This window comes from Juglans microcarpa x Juglans regia, chromosome 8D (genome assembly GCF_004785595.1).
Source record: "Juglans microcarpa x Juglans regia isolate MS1-56 chromosome 8D, Jm3101_v1.0, whole genome shotgun sequence".
NCBI classification, from domain to species: domain Eukaryota; kingdom Viridiplantae; phylum Streptophyta; class Magnoliopsida; order Fagales; family Juglandaceae; genus Juglans; species Juglans microcarpa x Juglans regia.
This window is the reverse complement of record NC_054608.1, coordinates 23,332,662-23,355,388: the sequence shown is the minus strand read 5'-3', so window position 1 is coordinate 23,355,388 and position 22,727 is coordinate 23,332,662. Positions and strand designations below refer to the sequence as shown.

At 39.3% G+C, this 22,727-nt stretch overlaps 2 protein-coding genes across 2 annotated transcripts; one reads left to right on the top strand and one right to left on the bottom strand.

Moving 5' to 3' along the window:
• Positions 1–5,622: 5,622 nt before the first annotated feature.
• LOC121242319 (uncharacterized mitochondrial protein AtMg00810-like) lies at positions 5,623–6,639 on the top strand. The gene has a single exon (XM_041140199.1). It carries the CDS (start codon positions 5,623–5,625, stop codon positions 6,637–6,639), a length of 1,017 nt encoding a protein of 338 aa, XP_040996133.1.
• A 10,932-nt stretch (positions 6,640–17,571) lies between these two features.
• LOC121241930 (uncharacterized mitochondrial protein AtMg00860-like) lies at positions 17,572–18,354 on the bottom strand (the record flags this gene model as incomplete). The annotated part of the gene is made up of 1 exon (XM_041139789.1): positions 17,572–18,354. A coding segment is annotated over one exon (783 nt), but the record flags the coding sequence as incomplete, so codon positions are not given.
• Between the last annotated feature and the right edge of the window lie 4,373 nt (positions 18,355–22,727).

The following is a 22,727-nucleotide window of genomic DNA, read 5'->3' as shown; positions in this document are numbered from 1 at the left end:
TTTTAGCATTTTTTTTTATCAAGGCACAACAACAATTCTTTATTATTCCAATATAGTTATCATGCAATAGTACTACTACTGCCCTTTAAACCTTGATTTTGCGCATGCATGCAAGGAGGCAGACATATATGTACTCTGACCAGAATGAAGTAGTAGTATTTGTACTTCTAGCTTAATTTTTATGACTCCAAAGGATCGAGCCTTTTATCGGCCATAATATATATATATATATATATATACAAAGAAAATCTAAAACTTTTCATATATGTTCCAAAAAAAGAAAAACAAAATATTACAAAAAGGTACAATCGGTCCCCGCTAGCTAATCATTATGCGGAAGGGAATAAATATTGCACCTAAAGCGAGTCCAAATTAGGTACTGAGAAAATTGACCAGCTTTTTGGGTTCAGAATCTAATCACTCCCACTCCTTGCCTTCCATGCATAATTTACGGCCAATCTTTTTCCTTTTGTCTTTTGTCTTTTTATTATTATTATTATTTTCTTTCCACTTTTTTGCCTGTTTTTACAGCTTCCCAACTATACATTATATAGAGCAATTGACACTATATATATATATATATATATATCCATATTGTTATGAAAATTAAAACCATTAATTATAATGTGCATGCACAACACATCAATGGTCTCCAATCATAGATAAATCCAACCCTTAACCTCATGATCAGCTTATATATTTCGCATCCATCATCCCTGATGATCACTATTTGTACCTTATCCCAAATACTAGTACATTCATAAGCAAGTACTATTGTTATGTCTTTCTTAAATAATATTATAGTCACTATTACATAATTATCAAGTTTTCAATCATTCGAAATACACAACAAAAGCCTGTGTTTAATCGACACACTGATCCCTTATAGATAGAAGCTTACAAACCATCAAGTTTAATTTCAAAAATCTCATTCTAAAGATAAGCTAAGATGATCATTAAGTTTTCAACCCACTGATCACTAAACAATATAATCATGTTAATCAACAAAGCCCTATCTAGATAACATGAGATCATTGAAGAGCTGGCTTGGCTCCATATATATAATTTATTGATGATCAATTAGTAATGGGTAATTACTAATACTAAAAGTGGTTGATGAATTAAGTGGAAAGTAATTTGCCTTGTACCATTAATTTGTGTGTTCCCAAAGTAATACGTACCTTTCGTTTTCAAAAAAAGAAAAGAAACAGACATTATAATAAATACAAAATTGTTACACCTTTTTATTCCCATCTAAGCCCAACTGTAACATGTCCTAAGAGTAAAGCCCATATTAGATCATGTCCAAGTCCAAGTCGACTAGCCCTAACCCGGTTGGTAGGCCTGCCTTCACCCAAGGTTAAAGTAAGTATGTTTACTTGACATCAAGAAAGAAGGAGCAACTCACTCTCAGCACTTCACCAACCAAAATCATCAACAACATTTTAAGTTCCCAGGGAAAATCTCATTAAAACATGCCAAAAAAAAAAAAAAAAAAAGAAGGAAAAAAAAAAGGGTTATACTAGAGTGATTCAACGTTGGACAAACAAAATTGCTCCTCTTATACATCCAACGACCCAAACTCACTAGAAGCTTCAGGATCTCTGAACAATTTGTTTATTCTCCAAACCCAAAGGGCCTGCGTCTCCGAGTGTGTTTTGAGGAGAGAGATAATTTGACTTTACTTTATAAGGCATACCTACTACTACTACATTGCTACGACATCTATAAAGCACTTTCGTCGTCTCCCCCCCCCCCCCCCCCGGCGGCGAATGCTAAACCCTAGTGTTGGAGTCTTGCATCACATATAGATAATATGGAATTAAAATCCAAAGTAGAAAAGGCTAAGGTTAAAATAGTCAATACAATGTAATTAGTTAATTCTGTTAGTTTACATTTTCAGTATAAATATGATGTAATAGCAGACTTAGAATAACACTTCTTTTCATTAATTCTTCAATACAATTCAGAATTTCTTTCTTTTCCATCAGTTCTCAAACTCTCTCTACATTTGATCAAGTTCTTGTCATGGTATCAGATTAGAAATTCCGCACATTGATTTTCTGGAACTCGATTCATTCTTTTTCATCTTTTGATCATTCTCTTTACATTTCCTTTCTTCTCTGCATTACAACTTCTTCAAGATTTTGTAGTGATTTTTTTTTCTACACAGCCCCTTATCTTGAATTCTGTGATTCTCAATCTTTCTTTCTTGAAATGCCTTCTGAAAGTTCTACCGATTCTGTTATCACAAATCCATCAGATATTTCATCAAGTCCATACTATTTGCATCCAAGTGATAATCCTGGTGCACTTCTCGTCTCAGAAATTTTTATTGGAGATAACTATGTTGCTTGGAGCCGCTCGATCACCATTGCTTTATCTATCAAGAATAAAGTGGCATTCATTGATGGTTCAATTCGACCTCCAAACACTTCTGAATCTGTTCTTTACACAGCTTGGTTGAGGGCTAACAACTTGGTACTTTCTTGGCTTATAAACTCTATTTCCAAAGATATTCCAAATAGCTTGCTCTATGTAAATTCATCTCTTGATCTTTGGAATGAATTAAAGACTCAGTACTTAAGAAGTGATGGACCAACGGTTTTTCATCTTGAAAAATCTTTGAGTTGTATCAATCAAGGTTCTTCCTCTGTTACTGAGTATTTCAGTTCCTTCAAAACTTTATGGGATGAATATGTCAGTTTTCGTCCCTTACCAACGTGTACTTGTGGAAAAATGTCAAGATGTACATGCGATCTTTTCTCTTTTATGTTACAAAGGCAACAAGCAGATTATGTTCTAAAGTTTCTAGTTGGTTTAAATGATTCTTTTGCTCCCATAAGAAGTCAGTTGCTTCTTTCAATTCCATTACCACCTATGGCTAAAGTCTTTTGCTTATTGCTCCAAGAAGAAAGCCAAAGACAATTGACCAACTCAGTTCCTACTGAATCACATGCATTGATGGTTAAACAGCCGAATCCTGCAGCAAACCAATACAGATTTTCAAAAGAAAAATCCAAGAAATCTATCCTTCATTGTACACATTGTGGATACAATGGACATACGGTGGACAAGTGCTTCCAGCTTCATGGATACCCTCCTGGGTGGACTGGACCAAAAGGAAAAAGAACTCATTCTGCTGCCCATGCTGCAATTGCAACTGATGAAGTCTGTAATCAAAACAGTAATGAGTCTCACATGGTTTCTTTGACTTCTGAAGATTTTAATAAACTACTAGCTATTGCAAATTCTTCTCAACCATCTCAGTCATCTCAAAATCCTTCAAATACCCAGAATACATTAGCCTGCAATCTCGTTACTTCATCTCAATTTTCTGGTAATTCTTCTTGCAACTCAGTTTCTTCCACTTCAAAATCCAAATGTTCTTGGATATTAGACACTGGTGCAACAGATCATATGATCTATTCACCCCTATTCTATTGTTTTCCTCCTAAACCAATAAATGCATCTATAAATCTGCCCAATGGACAGATTATACCAGCTACACACATAGGAACAATTTGCATTTCTAATAATCTTTTCTTACAAAATGTCTTATGTGTACCATCCTTTACTTTTAATCTGTTATCCATTTCTAAGCTAACCAAAGATTCTAATCTTTCCTTGTCTTTCTTTCGTACTCATTGCCTTTTACAGGACCAATCAATGAAGAAGATGATTGGGATTGCATTTGAGAAACAAGGCTTATATTACTTCAATTCTGCTGGTGCAAACTCTAAGACTAATCCCACTCATTTTTCTGCTGCCTCTCAAAAGTCATTAGACTTATGGCACTATAGATTAGGACATGTGTCCCTTTCCAGACTCTCTTCTCTTAAACACCTTGATTCTTCTATCTCTATGGATTGTCAAAATGTATGTGACATTTGTCCCTTAGCAAAGCAAAGAAAACTAACATTTCCTGTATCACACAACAAGTCTAATAAAATGTTTGATTTGATTCATTGTGACATATGGGGTCCATTTGGAACCATTTCTTATTCAGGATATAGATTTTTCTTAACAATTGTGGATGATTTTATACATTGTACTTGGGTTTATATGCTTAAAACAAAATCTGAAGTTCCATTCCTACTTAAAACTTTTTGTAAAATGATTAAAACACAGTTTGACATTGCTGTCAAAGTTTTAAGATCAGATAATGGACCTGAATTCATTCTCATAGATTTCTATCATAAAAATGGAATTTTACACCAAAGAAGCTGCGTAGAAACCCCACAGCAAAATGGCACAGTTGAAAGAAAACATCAATATTTGCTAAGTACAGCTAGGGCTTTAATGTTTCAAGCAAATATTCCATTATCTTTTTGGAGTGACTGTGTCCTCACAGCAGCTCACATTATCAATAGGATTCCTACCCCTCTTCTTAAAAATAAAACTCCCTATGAAATGCTTTTCAATAAAATACCAAAGCTTGCTCATCTAAAAGTATTTGGTTGTCTTTGCTTTGCTTCAACACTTCAACATCACAGACACAAATTTGATCCTAGAGCTGTCAAGTGCATATTTCTCGGGTATCCCTGTGATATAAAAGGCTACAAGTAATGGACCTCCATACTAAGAAAATCTTCATTTCCAGGAATGTTATATTTCATGAAAATATTCTTCCTTTTATAGTTGTACCAATTGATCCTCAAAACCACTCTTTTCTATTCCCTCCATCAGAAAATCCATACAGCTGTGATATTTTCCATTATAATCCAGTTGCTAATCAACCTGTACTAGTAACTTCACATATTGATGATGACCATCAAAATTCTCTTATACCTCAAAACAATCAGATTTCCAATAATCCTATACCTCAGAACAATCAGATTTTCAATATTCCTGAACAACCAAGAAAATCCACTCGACTTAGACAAGCACCTCACTTTCTGTAGAATTATTATTGTAGTCAAGTTTCTTCAAATGCAGCTCCTTCAACTTCTTCTACTGATGGTTCCAGCAAAGGTAATTTCTACTCCATTTCCCCTTTCCTTTCTACAAATAGACTCTCATTATCTCATCAAGCTTTTCTTGCTTCAATCACAACTTCATTAGAACCCAAACATATAAACAGGCTGCTCAATTTCCAGAATGGCAAAAAGCTATGAAAAATGAACTTGATGCTTTAGAGTTAAACAAAACATGGGAGCTTGTTACTTTACCTAAACATAAACAGACCATTGGTTGCAAATGGATGTTTAGAATCAAATACAAAGCTGATGGAACAATAGAGAGACACAATGCAAGATTAGTAGCAAAGGGTTACACTCAACAAGAAGGCGTAGATTTTTTTGACACCTTCTCACCCGTTGCTAAGATTACTTCTATTAGACTTCTACTTGCTGTTGTTGCAATTAAGGATTGGCACATTCATCAATTAGATGTGAATAATGCGTTTTTACATGGTGAACTACATGAATAGGTTTACATGGATTTGCCTCTTGGACTGCCAAATCAGAACAACAAAGTTTGTAGACTTTTAAAAAGTCTCTATGGTCTTAAGCAGGCCTCTAGACAGTGGTTTGAAAAACTGTCTACCTCTCTCATCAGCTATGGTTTCTCTCAAGGTAACTCTGATTGTTCATTATTCATCAAAAAGTAGCAACATCTTTTATGGCATTAATAGTATATGTTGATGATGTACTGTTAGCCAGTAATAGTTTACAAGATATTGATCTGTTAAAGAAATTTCTGGATGATCAATTTACAATTAAAGATTTGGGGCCATTGAAATATTTTCTTGGACTAGAGGTAGCAAGATCTCACACTGGGATCTCTCTTTGCCAACGAAAATATGCACTAGACATACTACAAGATACTGGCCTCATTGGTTCCAAACCTGCAGCATTTCCTATGGAATCAAATCTTAAACTAACTATTGATGATTCAGAACCATATGAAGATCCTTCGGCTTATAGAAAACTGGTTGGCAGATTGCTATACTTAACAATTACCAGACCAGATCTTGCCTATTCTGTCCAAGTTTTGAGCCAATTTTTGGCAAAACCGACAGTTAATCACCACAAAGCAGCAGTGAGGGTCCTCAGATACTTAAAGGCTACTCCTGGACAAGGTTTATTTTTTCCTTCAACTTCAGAACTTCAGTTGAAAGCTTTCTCAGATAGTGACTGGGCAGGCTGCATTGATAGCAAGAAAAGCATAACTGGTTTTGCAGTCTTCTTAGGAAATTCTCTAATCTCATGGAAGTCTAAAAAGCAGGCCACCATTAGTCGATCCTCTGCTGAAGCAGAGTACAGAGCTCTTGCAACTACAACTTGTGAGATACAATGGTTAATCTATGCACTACAAGACTTACAAATTGATCACTCTCAGCCAACACTCTTGTATACAGACAGCAAATCTGCTATGGCCATTGCCACAAACCCAGTACAACATGAGAGAACCAAGCACATACAAATTGATTGCCATTTAGTTCGAGAGAAGCTGCAGGAAAAGCTCATCAAGTTATTTTATATTCCCTCTCGGCTACAGTTGGCAGACATACTTACAAAGCCACTTGGATCATTGCCTTTTCACCATGTCCTTCGCAAGATGAACATTCTTAACATTCATGTTCACCTTGAGGGGGGGTGTTGGAGTCTTGCATTACATATGATAATATGGAATTAAAATCCAAAGTAGAAAAGGCTAAGGCTAAAATAGTCAATACAATGTAATTAGTTAATTCTGTTAGTTTACATTTTCAGTATAAATATGATGTAATAGCAGACTTAGAATAACACTTCTTTTCATTAATTCTTCAATACAATTCAGAATTTCTTTCTTTTCCATCAGTTCGCAAACTCTCTCTACATTTGATCAAGTTCTTGTCACCTAGCATCAAAGCTCACCCTCAATTTTGTCGTTCCTTGGTAAGTTCCATTTCTAGCATTCCCCTCCATACTCACTTAACCCTTCTTCTTTTTCTTCTTGTATGTCTTTTGGTTTTGTTTTGCCTCCTCTGATTAACTTTTTTGTTCCATATCTTTCCCTTCAATATGGGTTTTGGTTGGGCTATGTGTTTAGTAGGAAAAATGCTTATCTTTTCCTGCAATTATTGATATCGCTTGGTTATCACTTGATTTCGTATTTTCTCCAGTGTGCAAAAAGGACTGATATTCAATTGCCTATATCTACTGCGGTTTTTCCCCTAAAATATTGCATCCATGGTTGAGATAATTGAACATGATGAATTAGATTATATTTGTAATCATTTTTTTTTCCAGTGTTTATCATGCCTTACCATTTGAGTTCGTCCAAAACAGCTTCATTTTCTCAGCAGCAAAGGAACTGCTTCGATATGCATGACTATTTAATTTGGTCAATCATGTTAATTCTTGAGAGTGATTGTCTATTGTTAGTAAGTTAGTAAATTACCTAATGTATAGGATTAGTTACTTTTATGCTTTGGTCTGGGTAACTACTGAGTACATCAATCAATCACTCCTTGGAAAAGTGAGGCCACGAAATTAATTCCACACATGCATGCATGGAATTGATTTGTCTATTAGGTGTATTTAGATGGGGAAATTCATGAGGAGTGTATATCGTATCACAACCGATAGAAAAATTAGCAAAATTGATAAACATAATGTCACAAACCCAACTCTACAAACCCAACTCTACAACAACCCAACTCTACAAACCAATCCCTTTCTCATTACATCACAAGAATTTCACAACAAGTCTCTAATGGCATTACAATTTGATGATTAACTCCATGCAGGAAACAATTCATGGATGCATAAAGAGTATCGGCAATATATTGGATCTAAATATTCAATGAGTCTTTTCCGGGGAAAAAATACCTTAATGCAGGATCTAACTGTCATATTCAGCTTTCTCGCTCCTCCCACATATCGAGCTCTGCTTCCCATTTTGGCTAATGGTGGGATCCTTCTGGACTAGTCTTGGCATGACAATATTTGAAGGATAGCTGTGCCAAATAGAGTGTAATTAAGATAAAACAATAATTTTGAGAAAACAAGCCAAAAACCCTACGAATTTTTACAGATTGAAGACAATGGAAGGAATTAACGAGATAGGGCTCGAGATTTTCTGACCGTTACCTTATGATTTGGGGAACAAACCTTCAGTATACAAATTGGTAGAAGGCGTCTTCGATTTGGGAAGGGAACATTGAAAGGAAAATAACAAAGAGAGGAAGATGATGATGGGAAGCAATGGGAGAATGAGCAACACGGGATACCGCATAGGGGAAAAAGTATATGTAAGTTTTATTGCGGCATTTCTTCAAAAATCGCCGTAATAAATTCTCTTTCGTGAAGAAGATTGCCGACGGAAAAGATGTAAGTCTATTGCAACGAAAAAATCGATGTAATAAGTAAATATGTTGTCATGAGAAATATTTTCACTGTTCACTCATGCTATGTTCATGTCTGCGCGGTATTATTATCATTTTCTTTTGCGAGAAATGTAGAAACGTCGCTAAAAGCCTTTTTCCTTGTAGTGCCTCCTCCACTTTGCAAAGGTAGAGACAGTTATCTTCTTGGATTTGGGTGTGACATTTTGATTCTTGTGAGTACCAATAATTGTTTTAAATTAAAGGTTTTGGACAGGAAAGAAAAAACATATTTTTGAATGCTTTTTGCAGTTGAATTTTATACAATGCAATGGACTAAGCTCCGTAGTAGGATATCAGACCATGGACTTATGCAGTTGATATTTTTTTTATTAGGTTAGGTTTGAGGGTGGCTGTGAATGTGTTGGGATCGTCCATCTTAGGTTACTTAGAAATTTGTATCTTTTTGGTTAGTTAAATATATATCACACCTCAAAAGATTCAGCAATTTTTCTTTGATAGAAAACAATTATGTCTTTTTGTGTTAGACTTATAATTAGTGTTGGATAGAAAACAATGCTGAATAAAAAAAACACTCCTGAGCTTATCAACATAATGTTATGCTTCTATTTGTTATGACAAGTTTGGATGAGATGTCTTATAATCTTGACACTTGATAATTGAGATTATGACATGCTATATACTAATGATACTTGGATATATATATATATGATATATATACCATAGATATATATATATATATATATATATATATATATATATACTTGGATAGAGACACGATATATATATATATATATATATATATGGTAACCTTGTATGTGATGCTACGCTCCCTTGTACGCTCATTTAATTATTCTGGGTTGTCTAGGGATGTATTCTATGATATTGTGAATTTCCTGCTGCAGTTTGCATTTATATCATTAGTACTTACAATAGCTGTTATTGTGAGGAAAGGGTGGCGATGGTGTTATCAATTTTGGTTGAACTTAATAATTATACCACTTTAGTGCATATGCTTGTAAGAATCTCACTTAGACAGTATATAATGTATTCTCTCTCTTATCATTGGAGGGGCTAATCATATTCAAATTTATGCTCATCATGTTCGATTTTATGCTTATCTTATGTTGGCTTTAACCTCTTTAGGTTTTTAGAATCTATTGAGTTGTAGTGTATCATACTTTTTTTTTCTCATGTCATATATACTTCACTGTTCAAGTATATTTTTGGTGTCATTTATTTCTTGTGTCACATATATTTAAGTTATTGTTACTATTTTTTATTCTTTTTTAATCTATGAACTTAGTGTATTTGTAATATAGTGTTCATGTTTTTTTATGTGTTTTAGGTATAAGGATGTGATACTATATTACTACTAATTTTTTTTTTTTTAATTTCGTAACAGACTCTTTCCGGTGATCCCAAATCGCTAGAATTAATTTTTTGGTTGCAAATATATATTTACGAAGATTTTTGTCACGGCAAATAAGTATTTGCGACCAGAATTATTTTTTGTTGGCATATGCGTATTTACAGCGATTAAAATCGTTGCTAATAGGTATCTCCAAACAAAACTCTCAGCATTATGGCTTTCTTTTTCCAACCCTAGTTAACAGTATTTATGTCACAAGAAAGTAATTTACGCTAAATTAAAATGCAGAAAAGAACTATTTCCCGCAAAATGTTTAGCACGAAATACTTTCTAGTAAGGTCAAAACTCAAGAATAACTTATTACTAATGAACTTTTCACGTGAGTAAGCTCATATTTATTGTCTGAAGTATTTCCTGTAAAATATTTCCTACCGTATTTATTGTCTGAAATACTCATTTTCGACAACATCATTTGTCACAATAAACTTTTTCGGCGAGTAAGCTCCACACGTGTGTGACATGTTTCCCACAAAAATTTTATATTTCCAACTACCATCATATGCCAGAAATAATAGATAGTATTATGGACAACAATTAAATTAGTGGGTACTGGTAGTATCTGTTGCCAACTATTTATGGGGAGTCGGCTACAAGTTGAAGTGGCGGGAAAATGTCATTTCTGGCAACAATTTTGACTATTTCGGACAAAATTGCTCGTGGGAAAAAGGTCATGATCAGCATTCCAATATCCTTAAAGTGGCCATAAGATACTTCAACCTTTGCAAGATAAACACTAATCAACTCAAGTTGCTAATTCAAAGGTTCCATGCACTGGTTTATGAGACATTACTGTCGTTTCTCCAGTCATTTTATCAACTTTTTGGGGGTATGACTCTCTTTGCCAATTGTTAGTGAAATACCCAACAATAAAATAAAAATTAAAAAGTTTCAAATAAACCAGTGCAGTAGACTTGCATACTCTTAACTTATTTTCTCTAGGATACAACAACTTAATTATTCATTTGTTTATGTAATTTTAAATAATTTTTTCATAGTCTCATCTATGGTTGAGCCTAGGCGATTCCAGAGGTAGTGTTTTTGAGTTTTCAGAGAGTTAGTTAGGCAGTAACAAGTGATGGAGGATATTGAAGTGCGATGGAAGCAACTACATCTCTCGGAGGAGGAGACGGTGCTTGAAATCCCTTTAGGAGAGGAAGACGATATTGAAAAGAAAGGTGACCTTAGTCTCATTGGGAAAGTTTGTAGCGAACGAGGTGTGGGGAAGGATCTCATATCGAATGCTATGGCTAGAATATGGAGGATCAGAAAGAGAGCTATCTTTCAAGAGGTGGATAAGAACGTGTTTGTGGTGTCATTTGCAACGCATGCTGATAAACAACGTATCCTTGACGCACGTCCATGGCTATTTGACAATGTGTTATTTCCCTTACGTCCATATGATGGCATGTTACTCCCTAGGCAGATCATGTTTGAATGTGAGAATTTTTGGGTGCAGTTCCATAATCTCCCATTGGGTCATATGACAAGGGAGTGTGGTGAACGGATCGGTGCCTTTGTGGGCAAGGTGCTAGCGGTGGATGTGGCGGAAGATGGAATAGGGTGGGGAAGATTCTTACATGTTAAGATTGAAATACCTCTATATAAACATGTTGCTCGTGGAAGATTTTTTAACCATAAGGGAGGTAAATTATGGATTTCATTTCAATACGAAAAATTACCAAAGATATGTTTCAGGTGTGGGTGGATTGCACATGATCTTACGGGGTGTTCTTTGGATGCTACTAGCCGGCATGATATGTATGACAGTGATGCCATGCAATTCGGTGCATGGCTTCATGCAGATGGAGGATTACGGCGTAAAGTATCTCCTTTATCTTTTGATACTAGTTTTGTTGGGAAGGAGGACGAGTCTCAGAAGAAGGATGCTGCAATGGAAGGATCAGTCGGTAGCTCTGAACATGGTGGGCAGCATAAGGGTGTGGAGGTGGTGCAGGATGTACAAGCTAACGTGGGAGGTGGTTGCGGCAAGTCCACAAAAGTAGGAGGAATTTCAGGGGTTAGGGGTGATCCAACCCGGGCTTTTAAAAATGGGGGTAAGAGTGATTCAATGGAGGGGTTTGAAAAAAGGGATAAGGTGGCTCAGTCATGTAGGGGGGAAGGCAACTACTCTGAGCATATTTCGATAAATATGGCTAGGGAGGTTTTTCAAATTGATTCTTTATATCCTTCGAACATTAGATGTGATAAGATATCAAGATTGGGCCGTGAGTGCCTTTTAGGCCCAATACAGATTGTGTCTTCTAAGGTGCGTCTAGGGCCCAATAGCTTTGTCAAAGTGGGAGAGAAGCCCAGTTGTCCTGCTTCCAAATCCTCTGAGGATTTTACAATCTCACCACCACGAACATTTTCTAATATACAGCAAGGAAATATGTCAGTCAGAGGGAAGACTGACCCCTTGCAAAATGAGGGAGGTAAGTGGAAGCGAAGAGCTCGAGGTCAAGGCAAAACTACCCTACAACCAGATGTTTAGCATGGTAGGAAAAGATTGCTTGATGAGGATGATGCTACACTTTCAGACTTAGTATCTTTAAAGAAAGGCAAAACTGATGATGTTTCACATCATGGATTGACAGAGGCTGGATGCTAGTCCCGTCATGCATTATGAAAATACTAAGTTGGAACTATCGAGGGCTTGGGAACTCCCGAACAGTTCAATGTCTTTGCTCGCTAGTGAAGACTAAAGGGCCCAAGGTGGTGTTTGTGATGGAAACTAAAATGGTTGCTAGCCGTGCCAAGTTTATTACAAAGTAGGCAAGGTTTGAGAATTGTATTGGTGTTGATGCACTGGGTAGAAGTGGTGGTCTTATGATCATGTGGAAACAAGAGCTTAATGTTGAGTTAGTTAATTACCCAACCGGACATATAAATGTTATAGTTTCTAATGTTATGGGTGATTCTAGATGGCTTCTTACATGCTTCTATGGTCATCCCGATGTCAGCCAAAGGAAAGGAGCTTGGGAGTTACTAAAATCCTTTAAACCTGATGGCATATGCTAGTGTGTCATTGGGGATTTTAATGAGATACTATCAAATGATGAGAAGGTGGTTGGTTGTTTGAGGAGTGAGAATCAGTTGAACCTGTTCAGACAAGTATTAGAACAAGGAAACTTGAATGATCTACGATGTAAGGGGGAGAAATTTACCTGGAGCAGCAGATGTGAAGATGACACCTATACAAAAGAGAGATTGGACAAAGTTTTGGCTAATCAATCTTGGATAGATGGCAATAGGAACTTCAGAGTTGAAACATTAGCTGCTATTTGCTCTGACCATAGACCGTTATTGTTAGATTGTGGCTGGTTTGATCCTGCTCGAAGAAGGGGGCCCAATAGTTTTCAGTATGAGCTTAATTGGGGGAGGGAAGAGGGCTGCTCTTCATTCATAGTAGCAGAATGGCGAAAAAGGTGCACTGGAAGGTCTTTCCTTGAATTTGTGCAAGTTAAACTCGAATATTGCAGCAAGGGTCTCAAGAAGTGGAGAAAGCACATGGATAGGGAGAAAACAAAAGCTATTAAAGACAAAACTATATTGTTAGCACCGCTGCAAATAATGAGACACAAAGCTCTTTGGCTGCCCAGAAACAATTGCAGAAGGATATTGATGTTTTGTTGGATCAAGAGGATATCAAATGAAAGTAAAGAGCTAAGAGACATTGGCTGGAAAAGGGTGACAGGAATACAAAATTTTACCTTGCTTGTGTCAATCAGCGAATGAAGAAAAATTGCATAAAAAGAATAATGAATGGTGATGGTGTGGTGCTAACAAACTTAGAAGACACTATGCACGGTTTCAGGTAGCACTTTTCATAGGTATTTCTCTCTACTTATCCCTCAAGAGAAAGTATAAATCAATGTTTAGATGGAGTAAACTCAAGAATTTCTGAAGCTATTGAGGCGCCCCCAATCCCCCTTATATAAATACAGAGGGATTGAGACACTAGGATGGTGACAACACGGTCACACATCCCAACGAAGTGCCAGTGTGTGTACATGCAACAGTGTACCAATAAAATAACGTAGCGGATAGTCAACTAAGTACCAGAATTTATTTACAATCAAACATCAGTAAAGATTTAAATAGCAGTTATACAGTCATCTATAAAATAATTTACAATAGTCCCAGATATACAAACGAGTGATCCCAGATCACTCCTCAGGCGGAGCCGTCTCCTCAGGCTCGCCCTCCTCCTCATCAGCATCAAAATCTGCGTTACCACAAAATGGTATCACAGGTAAGTATAACCCAAAACAACAACGTAATATAAAATGCATTAAATGCAACTAACATGCATGCACATGATGAAATATGCATTTTTCCACAAAACATCATTTTTCCCGAAAATGATAATTTTCCAACACACACCAAAATCCCATTTTGGCCCAAAATATCTGTAAAACATTTTCCCAGAAAATGATTTACCCAAAATTCAACTCGCACTATTTTCCCAGAAAATAGTGCATTAATTCCAAATGCACCATGCATTATTTCCATATGCACCATGGCCTCCCCTATGGACCATCCGCACGTCCTGGCTTCATAGCGGTGCTCAGTTCCGCGCCCAGCGCGTACATGGCCAAGCACCCACACTACGCAACGAGCGATGCCCAGTTCCGCGCCCAGCGCGTACGTGGCCAGACATCCTCTAGTCCCCGCCAGCAGAAGGACCACGGAGTCGGCACAAGACCATCTCGTCCGATCCCATTGTCGCCCGGCGACAATCCAGGGGACGTTACTCAGTATATTCCGCTCCCGAGTAACCAGAGGAGCTCCACCGAGTTAATACCCCATCTCGGCTTAGGGTCGTGATACACACGCACCAAAAATCTATTTTCACATGAAAAACCAGTTTTCATAAACACATGAACATGAATGCAATACACGAAAACCCAGTCTTCTTTTACAAACATGATCATGTATGAAGTAATGAAATGCACATGTACCAACACGATATCCAAACCAACAATTACCAATCCAATCAAATCCAACTAAACAACTCCAATCACAAATCCATCCGACCCCCGAACTCCTCGGACTCAGTCCGGCATGCCAAAAATACAGTGAAATGGGTTAGTGCAAAAATACATTTAAATTACGAAAGTTCTTTGGAGAAATACTTACAGTGCAATATAATAATTTCCGGAGGATCACGAAGTTGAAAAAATGCGACGTTTGAGCAACACCACAGTGTAAAATACACTGTGGCCGTGGGTCACAAATACCAACTTTTTAACGAGGACAAACGAAGACCCAAAAATGGTAGGGTAGGGCCTAGAGAGGTCGGTGAAGCCAATGGTGGTGGTGGTTTGCCGTGGGTGGCGGCGCAAGGGGTGGTTTTAGGCCAAAAATGCACAAATCGGAAATGGGCTTGGTGGGGCTTCACCGGTGATGGATCGGAGCTGGGGTTGGGTCCAATGGGTTGCCAAGAGGTCGAGGATGAAGTGGTAGGAAGATGGTGGCCAATGGCGGTGCGACGGCGGCGCAACGGCAGAAAGTGTGCCGCGGCTTCGTGGGTTTCGTGGGCTTCGTGGGGGCTAACGGCGGCACGAACGGAGGTGATATTGGTGGGGTGAGGTCGCCGGCGGCTGGGGAAGCTAGCGGGCTGGGCGGTGTCGACCACCGCCGATGCACGGCGGCGCTGGTTGGTGGAGAAGAAACGGACGCGGGGAGAGAGAGAAGGAGAGAGATCGCGCGCACGGGGGAGGAGAAATAAGGAAGAAGAAAAAAGAAAAGAAAGAAAAGAAAAGAAAAGGAGAGGAAGAAAAATGGAGGGAAAAGAAATGAGGTCCAATCCTCATAACTTGGGTCACAAAAATGATCCAACAGAGATGATTTTAAAACCACAAGTTAAATAAAATAATTTAAACGTAATGGTAAATTCAAATTGAAATAATTAAAATCCCACGGTAATTAATTTAAATATTAAAAGCAATTTAAATGCATAACAATAAATAAATATTAAGAAAGCAAATAAAAATAATTTTCACCAAATTAAAGTCATAGAAATAAACTCATTAAAAATCCAACCAATTTTAAAATAAGAGAATAAATTTTGATCACATAAAAATAATTCCTTCAGTAAAAATACACTAAAATACGGGGTGTTACATCCTCCCCCCTTAAAAAAAAATTCGTCCACGAAATTGGCAAGGTCAAATATTAAACCAAGACAAGATCAAGATTCAACCAAGAGAATACTTAGAACATACCGTCAAAATCAATCAAACAAGTACGGATATTGCTCCCTCATGTCGGCTTCTCCCTCCCAAGAGAAATCTTGAGCCAACGGATCACCCCATGCCACTTTCACCATAGGTATTACCTTGGACCTTAACTCTTGCTCTTTCCAATCCACGATCTGGGTTGGGGCAACTTCATAAGTAAGGTTGGGCCGCAGTTGAATGTGTTCGGGATCCACAAAACGTGGCTCTTGCTGTCCAAAACTCTTCTTCAATGAGGACACATGAAACACATCATGAACATCTCCAAAATAATCTGGCAAGGCAACTCTATAAGCAACATGCCCAACCTTCTCTACGATCTGAAAAGGGCCAATATATCTTGGACTAAGCTTTCCTTTCTTACCAAAGCGCTTAACGCCTTTCATAGGAGAGACTTTAAGATAAACCCAATCTCCTTCTTCAAAGGATAAGTCTCTTCTTCTTGTATCTGAGTAACTTTTCTGGCGACTTTGCGCTTCAGCCATCTTCTTCCTGATAAACTGAACTTGATCCTTCATTTCTTGAATTAACTCAGGCCCAAGCAATTTGTTCTCGCCAACTTCATCCCAACATAAAGGCGATCTGCACTTCCGTCCATATAAAGCTTCATACGGGGCCATCTGAATGGAGGAATGAAAACTGTTATTATAAGAGAACTCAATAAGCGGTAAGTGATTCTCCCAACTTCCTTGGAATTCCATGACACAAGACCGCAACATATCCTCCAGAGTCTGAATAGTACGCTCTGATTGGCCGTCCGTTTGGGGGCGATACGCCGAACTAAACTTCAATTTAGTACCTAATGCTGCCTGCAAACTCTTCTAGAAATGGGACGTGAATCGCGAGTCCCGATCTGACACGATACTCTTGGGTATTCCATGCAAACGCACTATCTCCTTGACATATAACCGAGTCAACTTACCCAACGAGTCAGTATTATTAACAGGCAAGAAATGGGCACTCTTGGTCAACCGATCCACAATCACCCAAATGGAGTTCTTCCCACTAGGAGTCCTCGGCAACCCTACCACAAAATCCATAGAAATATCATCCCACTTCCATTCCGGAATAGGGAGAGGTTGGAGTCTACCAGCAGGTCTCTGATGTTCAGCCTTCACCTGTCGGCATGTGTCACATTTCTCAATAAACAAAGCGATGTCCGACTTCATTCCTTCCCACCAGAAATTCTTCTTTAAATCCCTATACATCTTCGTGCTTCCTGGATGAACCGAATAAGGAGCCGCATGAGCTTCTGCTAAAATTCGCTCTTTAAATTCAGAATCTCGGGGAATCACTCTACGATCCCGAAACCGAAGAATGCCATCATTATCCAAGCTGTAATGCAAGGGTCCTCTAGACTTTCTGACTCTTTTCCTGATAGCCAACAAATTAGGGTCCTTTCTTTGAAGAGTCTTTAATTCTTCAAAATCCACTACTCGGACATCCAAGACTGAAGATAATAATTCTTCTTGCTGTGAACTCTCGATAAGAAGTCTCCTCATTCCACAAAGGAGAGAGTCCACATCTGATGATTCCGCTTCATCCACTTGTTGTGACTTCCTACTCAAGGCATTAGCGACTAAATTTGCCTTCCCTGGATGATACTTGATTTCACACTGATAGTCGCTAATTAGCTCTAACCACCGTCTCTGCCTCATGTTTAGATTCTTCTGAGTAAACAGATGCTTCAAGCTCTTGTGATCAGTATAAACTTCACAGGCTTCGCCATACAGATAGTGCCGCCAGATCTTAAGCGCAAAAACTATTGCCGCCAACTCCAAATCATGCGTGGGATAATTCCTTTCATGAATCTTCAACTGACGAGATGCATAAGCAACAACCCGTCCCTCTTGCGTAAGAACGCATCCCAACCCGAATTTGGATGCATCACTGAAAATCACAAATGGCTTGTGTGGCTCCGGAAGTGCCAAAATAGGTGCCGTTGTCAATCTTCTCTTCAACTCTTGAAAACTTCTCTCACATTTGTCAGACCATACAAACTCAGTATTCTTCCTAGTCAAGGCAGTGAGAGGTCCTGATAGTCGAGAAAAACCTTCCACAAATCTTCGATAGTAACCGGCAAGTCCCAAGAAACTTCGTATCTCACGAACTGTCGAAGGGCGAGACCACGACAAAACAGCTTCTACTTTACTAGGATCTACAGCCACCCCTTCTTGAGAAATCACATGTCCAAGAAATTTAACTTCTTCTAACCAGAATTCACACTTGCTCAACTTAGCGTACAATTGATGTTCTCTTAATTTCCCAAGTGCCAGACGAAGGTGACAAGCATGCTCTTCCAAATCTCGAGAATAAATCAAAATGTCGTCAAGAAACACCACCACAAAAGAATCCAAGAAAGGCCGAAACACCCTATTCATTAAATCCATAAAAGCAGTAGGGGCATTAGCTAACCCAAAAGACATCACCTTAAATTCATAATGCCCATACCTCGTCCTGAAAGCAGTCTTGGGCACGTCCTTATCTCTTATTCTCAACTGATAGTACCCTGACCTCAAGTCAATCTTCGAAAAGATAGCCGCTCCCTGAAGTTGGTCAAACAAATCATCAATTCTTGGTAGAGGATACTTGTTCTTAATAGTCACTTTGTTAAGCTCCCGATAATCTATACACATTCTGAGAGTACCATCTTTCTTCTTGACAAACAACACAGGCGCTCCCCACGGTGAAGTACTAGGCTGAATAAATCCCTTGTCGACCAGTTCTTGCAATTGAGTCTTCAACTCTTTTAATTCAGCCGGTGCCATGCGATAAGGTGCTTTATGCACAGGAGCCGCACCAGGTTCCAAATCAATAACAAATTCCATATCGCGAACGGGAGGCAATTCGGGCAAATCATCTACAAACACATCAGGAAACTCGCCCACAACTGGAATATCTACTAACGACTTCTTCTCAGATGGCGTAGACTCAACTTGGACCAAAAAAGCATCTGCTCCACGAGCTATATCTCTCCTAGCTTGAATTGCTGATATAATTGTTGGTTTTGCCTTCAACTTACTTCCCGCGAATTCCAAATAATCATCATCCGAGAGTTGAAAACCAATTACCCGACTTCTACAATCAATATTTGCTGAATATCGATATAGCCAGTCCATTCCCAAAATTATATCAAATCCCAGCAACTTGAATACAATCAAATCTGCATCCAGTGTCCTTCCTCCAAAATCCAAAGGACAGCCTAAAGCAACTTTAGAGCACCACACCATCTCGCCATTTGGAAGTGCCACTACTAGAGATTGCGATAAAGGCTCCGTGACCAGATTACACATCCATGCAAAAGTGGCAGACACAAAAGATCGAGACGCCCCGGAATCAAACAAAGTACATGCATAGAAATCATATAGGCGAACTCTACCTGAAGCAAACACATCCACCAGACAATTCCAAATAATCCAACCATATCAAATATTAAATCAAATTAAAATAATTAAATGCATACCAGTAATAACCCCAGCATCATGGGTCTCTGGAGCTCCGTAATCCACATCACCAGGGGTCACTGCATAAACCCGAGCTTGTACCAACTGTCTCTGGTTGCCCCTTCCACCTCGTCGACCTCCTCGCGCTCCTTGCCCTCCTTGAACTTGACCAGGACACTCCCGAGCAAAGTGACCCGGCTGGCCACATCTAAAACACTGAATTCCTCTCTGGCTGCACTCACCCTCATGGGCTCTATTGCACCTGTTACAAACTGGAGCTCGACCTCCAGCACGAACACCGGTGGTCGTATGCGGACGGGCACTAGTCCTTTGGACGAACTTATGAGGCGACCCAGAACTACTCCCTTCGCCAACGTAACTCCGCCTCTTCTGACCTGGAGGGGAACCTGCTCCAAAACTATTTTCCCGTTCTGCAATGCTGGCTAAATCCACTAACTCTTGAAAGTGCTTAATCCGAAGGCAGGCCACTTGTTTACGTACCTCATGGCGCAAACCCTCCTAGAAGCACTCGACCCGCAACTCCTCCGTAGTAATGAGGTGAGGAGCGAACCGTCCAAGCTCCATAAATTTTCTTGCATATTGCTCAACATTCATGCCACCTTGGAACAAATTATTGAACTCCCGAGCCTTTTGCCTTCTCACTGAAGCAAGAAAGAACCGGTCATCAAACTCTTTCATGAAACGCTTCCAAGACACAGCAGCCAAGGAACCCAACTCCATTTCTAATAATGTCCGCTTGGTCTCCCACCAATTTGCCACTTCACCTTGTAGCATATAACTTCCATATAATACCATCTGAGCCTCCGTGCATCCACAAACTTCAAATGTTCTTTCCAAATCTTGAATCCACCTCCTAGCTCGCATTGGGTCCTCCTCCCCAGTGAAGGCAGGGGTCCTATGCGTTAGGAAGCGCTCATAGGGACACCCCACTTGGGCTCCTCTACTTGAATCTCCCTGCGGCGGTCGGAAATTCTGTTGAAGAAATTCTGTCATTCTATTTAATGCTCTTGCCATAGCATAATTTCCATCACCTCTAGGTAACTCATCTTCAGGCACCTCAGCTTGCCTTCTTGGTCTCACCATAATCCTGTCATAGAACATTCTCCAACCCCGCTTAAATCCAGATAATTTATACTCAACCAAAAATAAACAATAATTAAAGCAATAAATAAAATAATTCAAATAACATCAATTAACATAAAATGACATAGCAACAAACTCATAATATAAAATAAATAACTTAACTTACATCTCTTAAAAAAAAAAAAATTTATTATTTTAAAATAATAATAAAAATAATTTTCTAGTACTATCCTAAGGGACATGTGGTTTTACCCAAAGCCGAACTGCTCTGATACCACCTGTGGCGCCCCAATCCCCCTTATATAAATACACAGGGATTGAGACACCAGGATGGTGACAACACCGTCACACATCCCAACGAAGTGCCAGTGTGTGTACATGCAACAGTGTACGAATAAAACATCAGTCAACTAAGTACCAGAATTTATTTACAATCAAACATCAGTAAAGATTTAAATAGCAATTATACAGTCATCCATACAATAATTTACAATAGTCCCAGATATACAAACGAGTGATCCCAGATCACTCCTCAGGCGGAGCCGTCTCCTCAGGCTCGCCCTCCTCCTCCTCAGCATCAAAATCTGCGTTACCACAAAATGGTATCGCAGGTAAGTATAACCCAAAACAACAACGTAATATAAAATGCATTAAATGCAACTAACATGCATGCACATGATGAAATATGCATTTTTCCACAAAACATCATTTTCCCCGAAAATGATAATTTTCCAACACACACCAAAATCCCATTTTGGCCCAAAATATCCGTAAAACATTTTCCCAGAAAATGATTTACCCAAAATTCAACTCGCACTATTTTCCCAGAAAATAGTGCATTAATTCCAAATACACCATGCATTATTTCCATATGCACCATGGCCTCCCCTATGGACCATCCGCACGTCCTGGCTTCGTAGCGGTGCTCAGTTCCGCGCCCAGCGCGTACATGGCCAAGCACCCACACTACGCAACGAGCGATGCCCAGTTCCGCGCCCAGCGCGTACGTGGCCAGACATCCTCTAGTCCCCGCCAGCAGAAGGACCACGGAGTCGGCACGAGACCATCTCGTCCGATCCCATTGTCGCTCGGCGACAATCCAGGGGACGTTACTCAGTATATTCCGCTCCCGAGTAACCAGAGGAGCTCCACTGAGTTAATACCCCATCTCGGCTTAGGGTCGTGATACACACGCACCAAAAATCCATTTTCACATGAAAACCCAGTTTTCATAAACACATGAACATGAATGCAATACACGAAAACCCAGTTTTCTTTTACAAACATGATCATGCATGAAATAATGAAATGCACATGTACCAACACGATATCCAAACCAACAATTACCAATCCAATCAAATCCAACCAAACAACTCCAATCACAAATCCACCCGACCCCCGAACTCCTCGGACTCAGTCCGACATGCCAAAAATACAGTGAAATGGGTTAGTGCAAAAATACATTTAAATTACGAAAGTTCTTTGGAGAAATACTTACAGTGCAATATAATAATTTCCGGAGGATCACGAAGTTGAAAAAATGCGACGTTTGAGCAACACCACAGTGTAAAATACACTGTGGCCGTGGGTCACAAATACCAACTTTTCAACGAGGACAAACGAAGACCCAAAAATGGTAGGGTAGGGCCTAGAGAGGTTGGTGAAGCCAATGGTGGTGGTGGTTTGCCGTGGGTGGCGGCGCAAGGGGTGGTTTTAGGCCAAAAATGCACAAATCGGAAATGGGCTTGGTGGGGCTTCACCGGTGACGGATCGGAGCTGGGGTTGGATCCAATGGGTTGCCAAGAGGTCGGGGATGAAGTGGTAGGAAGATGGTGGCCAATGGCGGTGCGACGGCGGCGCAACGGCGGAAAGTGTGCCGCGGCTTCGTTGGTTTCGTGGGCTTCGTGGGGGCTAACGGCGGCACGAACGGAGGTGATATTGGTGGGGTGAGGTCGCCGGCGGCTGGGGAAGCTAGCGGGCTAGGCGGTGTCGACCACCGCCGATGCACGGCGGCGCTGGTTGGTGGAGAAGAAACGGACGCGGGGAGAGAGAGAATGAGAGAATCGCGCGCACGGGGGAGGAGAAATAAGGAAGAAGAAAAAAGAAAAGAAAGAAAAGAAAAGAAAATGAGAGGAAGAAAAATGGAGGGAAAAGAAATGAGGTCCAATCCTCATAAC

Excerpts from the sequence above, each read along its gene's own strand:
- LOC121242319 (XM_041140199.1), top strand. The coding sequence starts at position 5,623 with ATGGCATTAATAGTATATGTTGATGATGTACTGTTAGCCAGTAATAGT.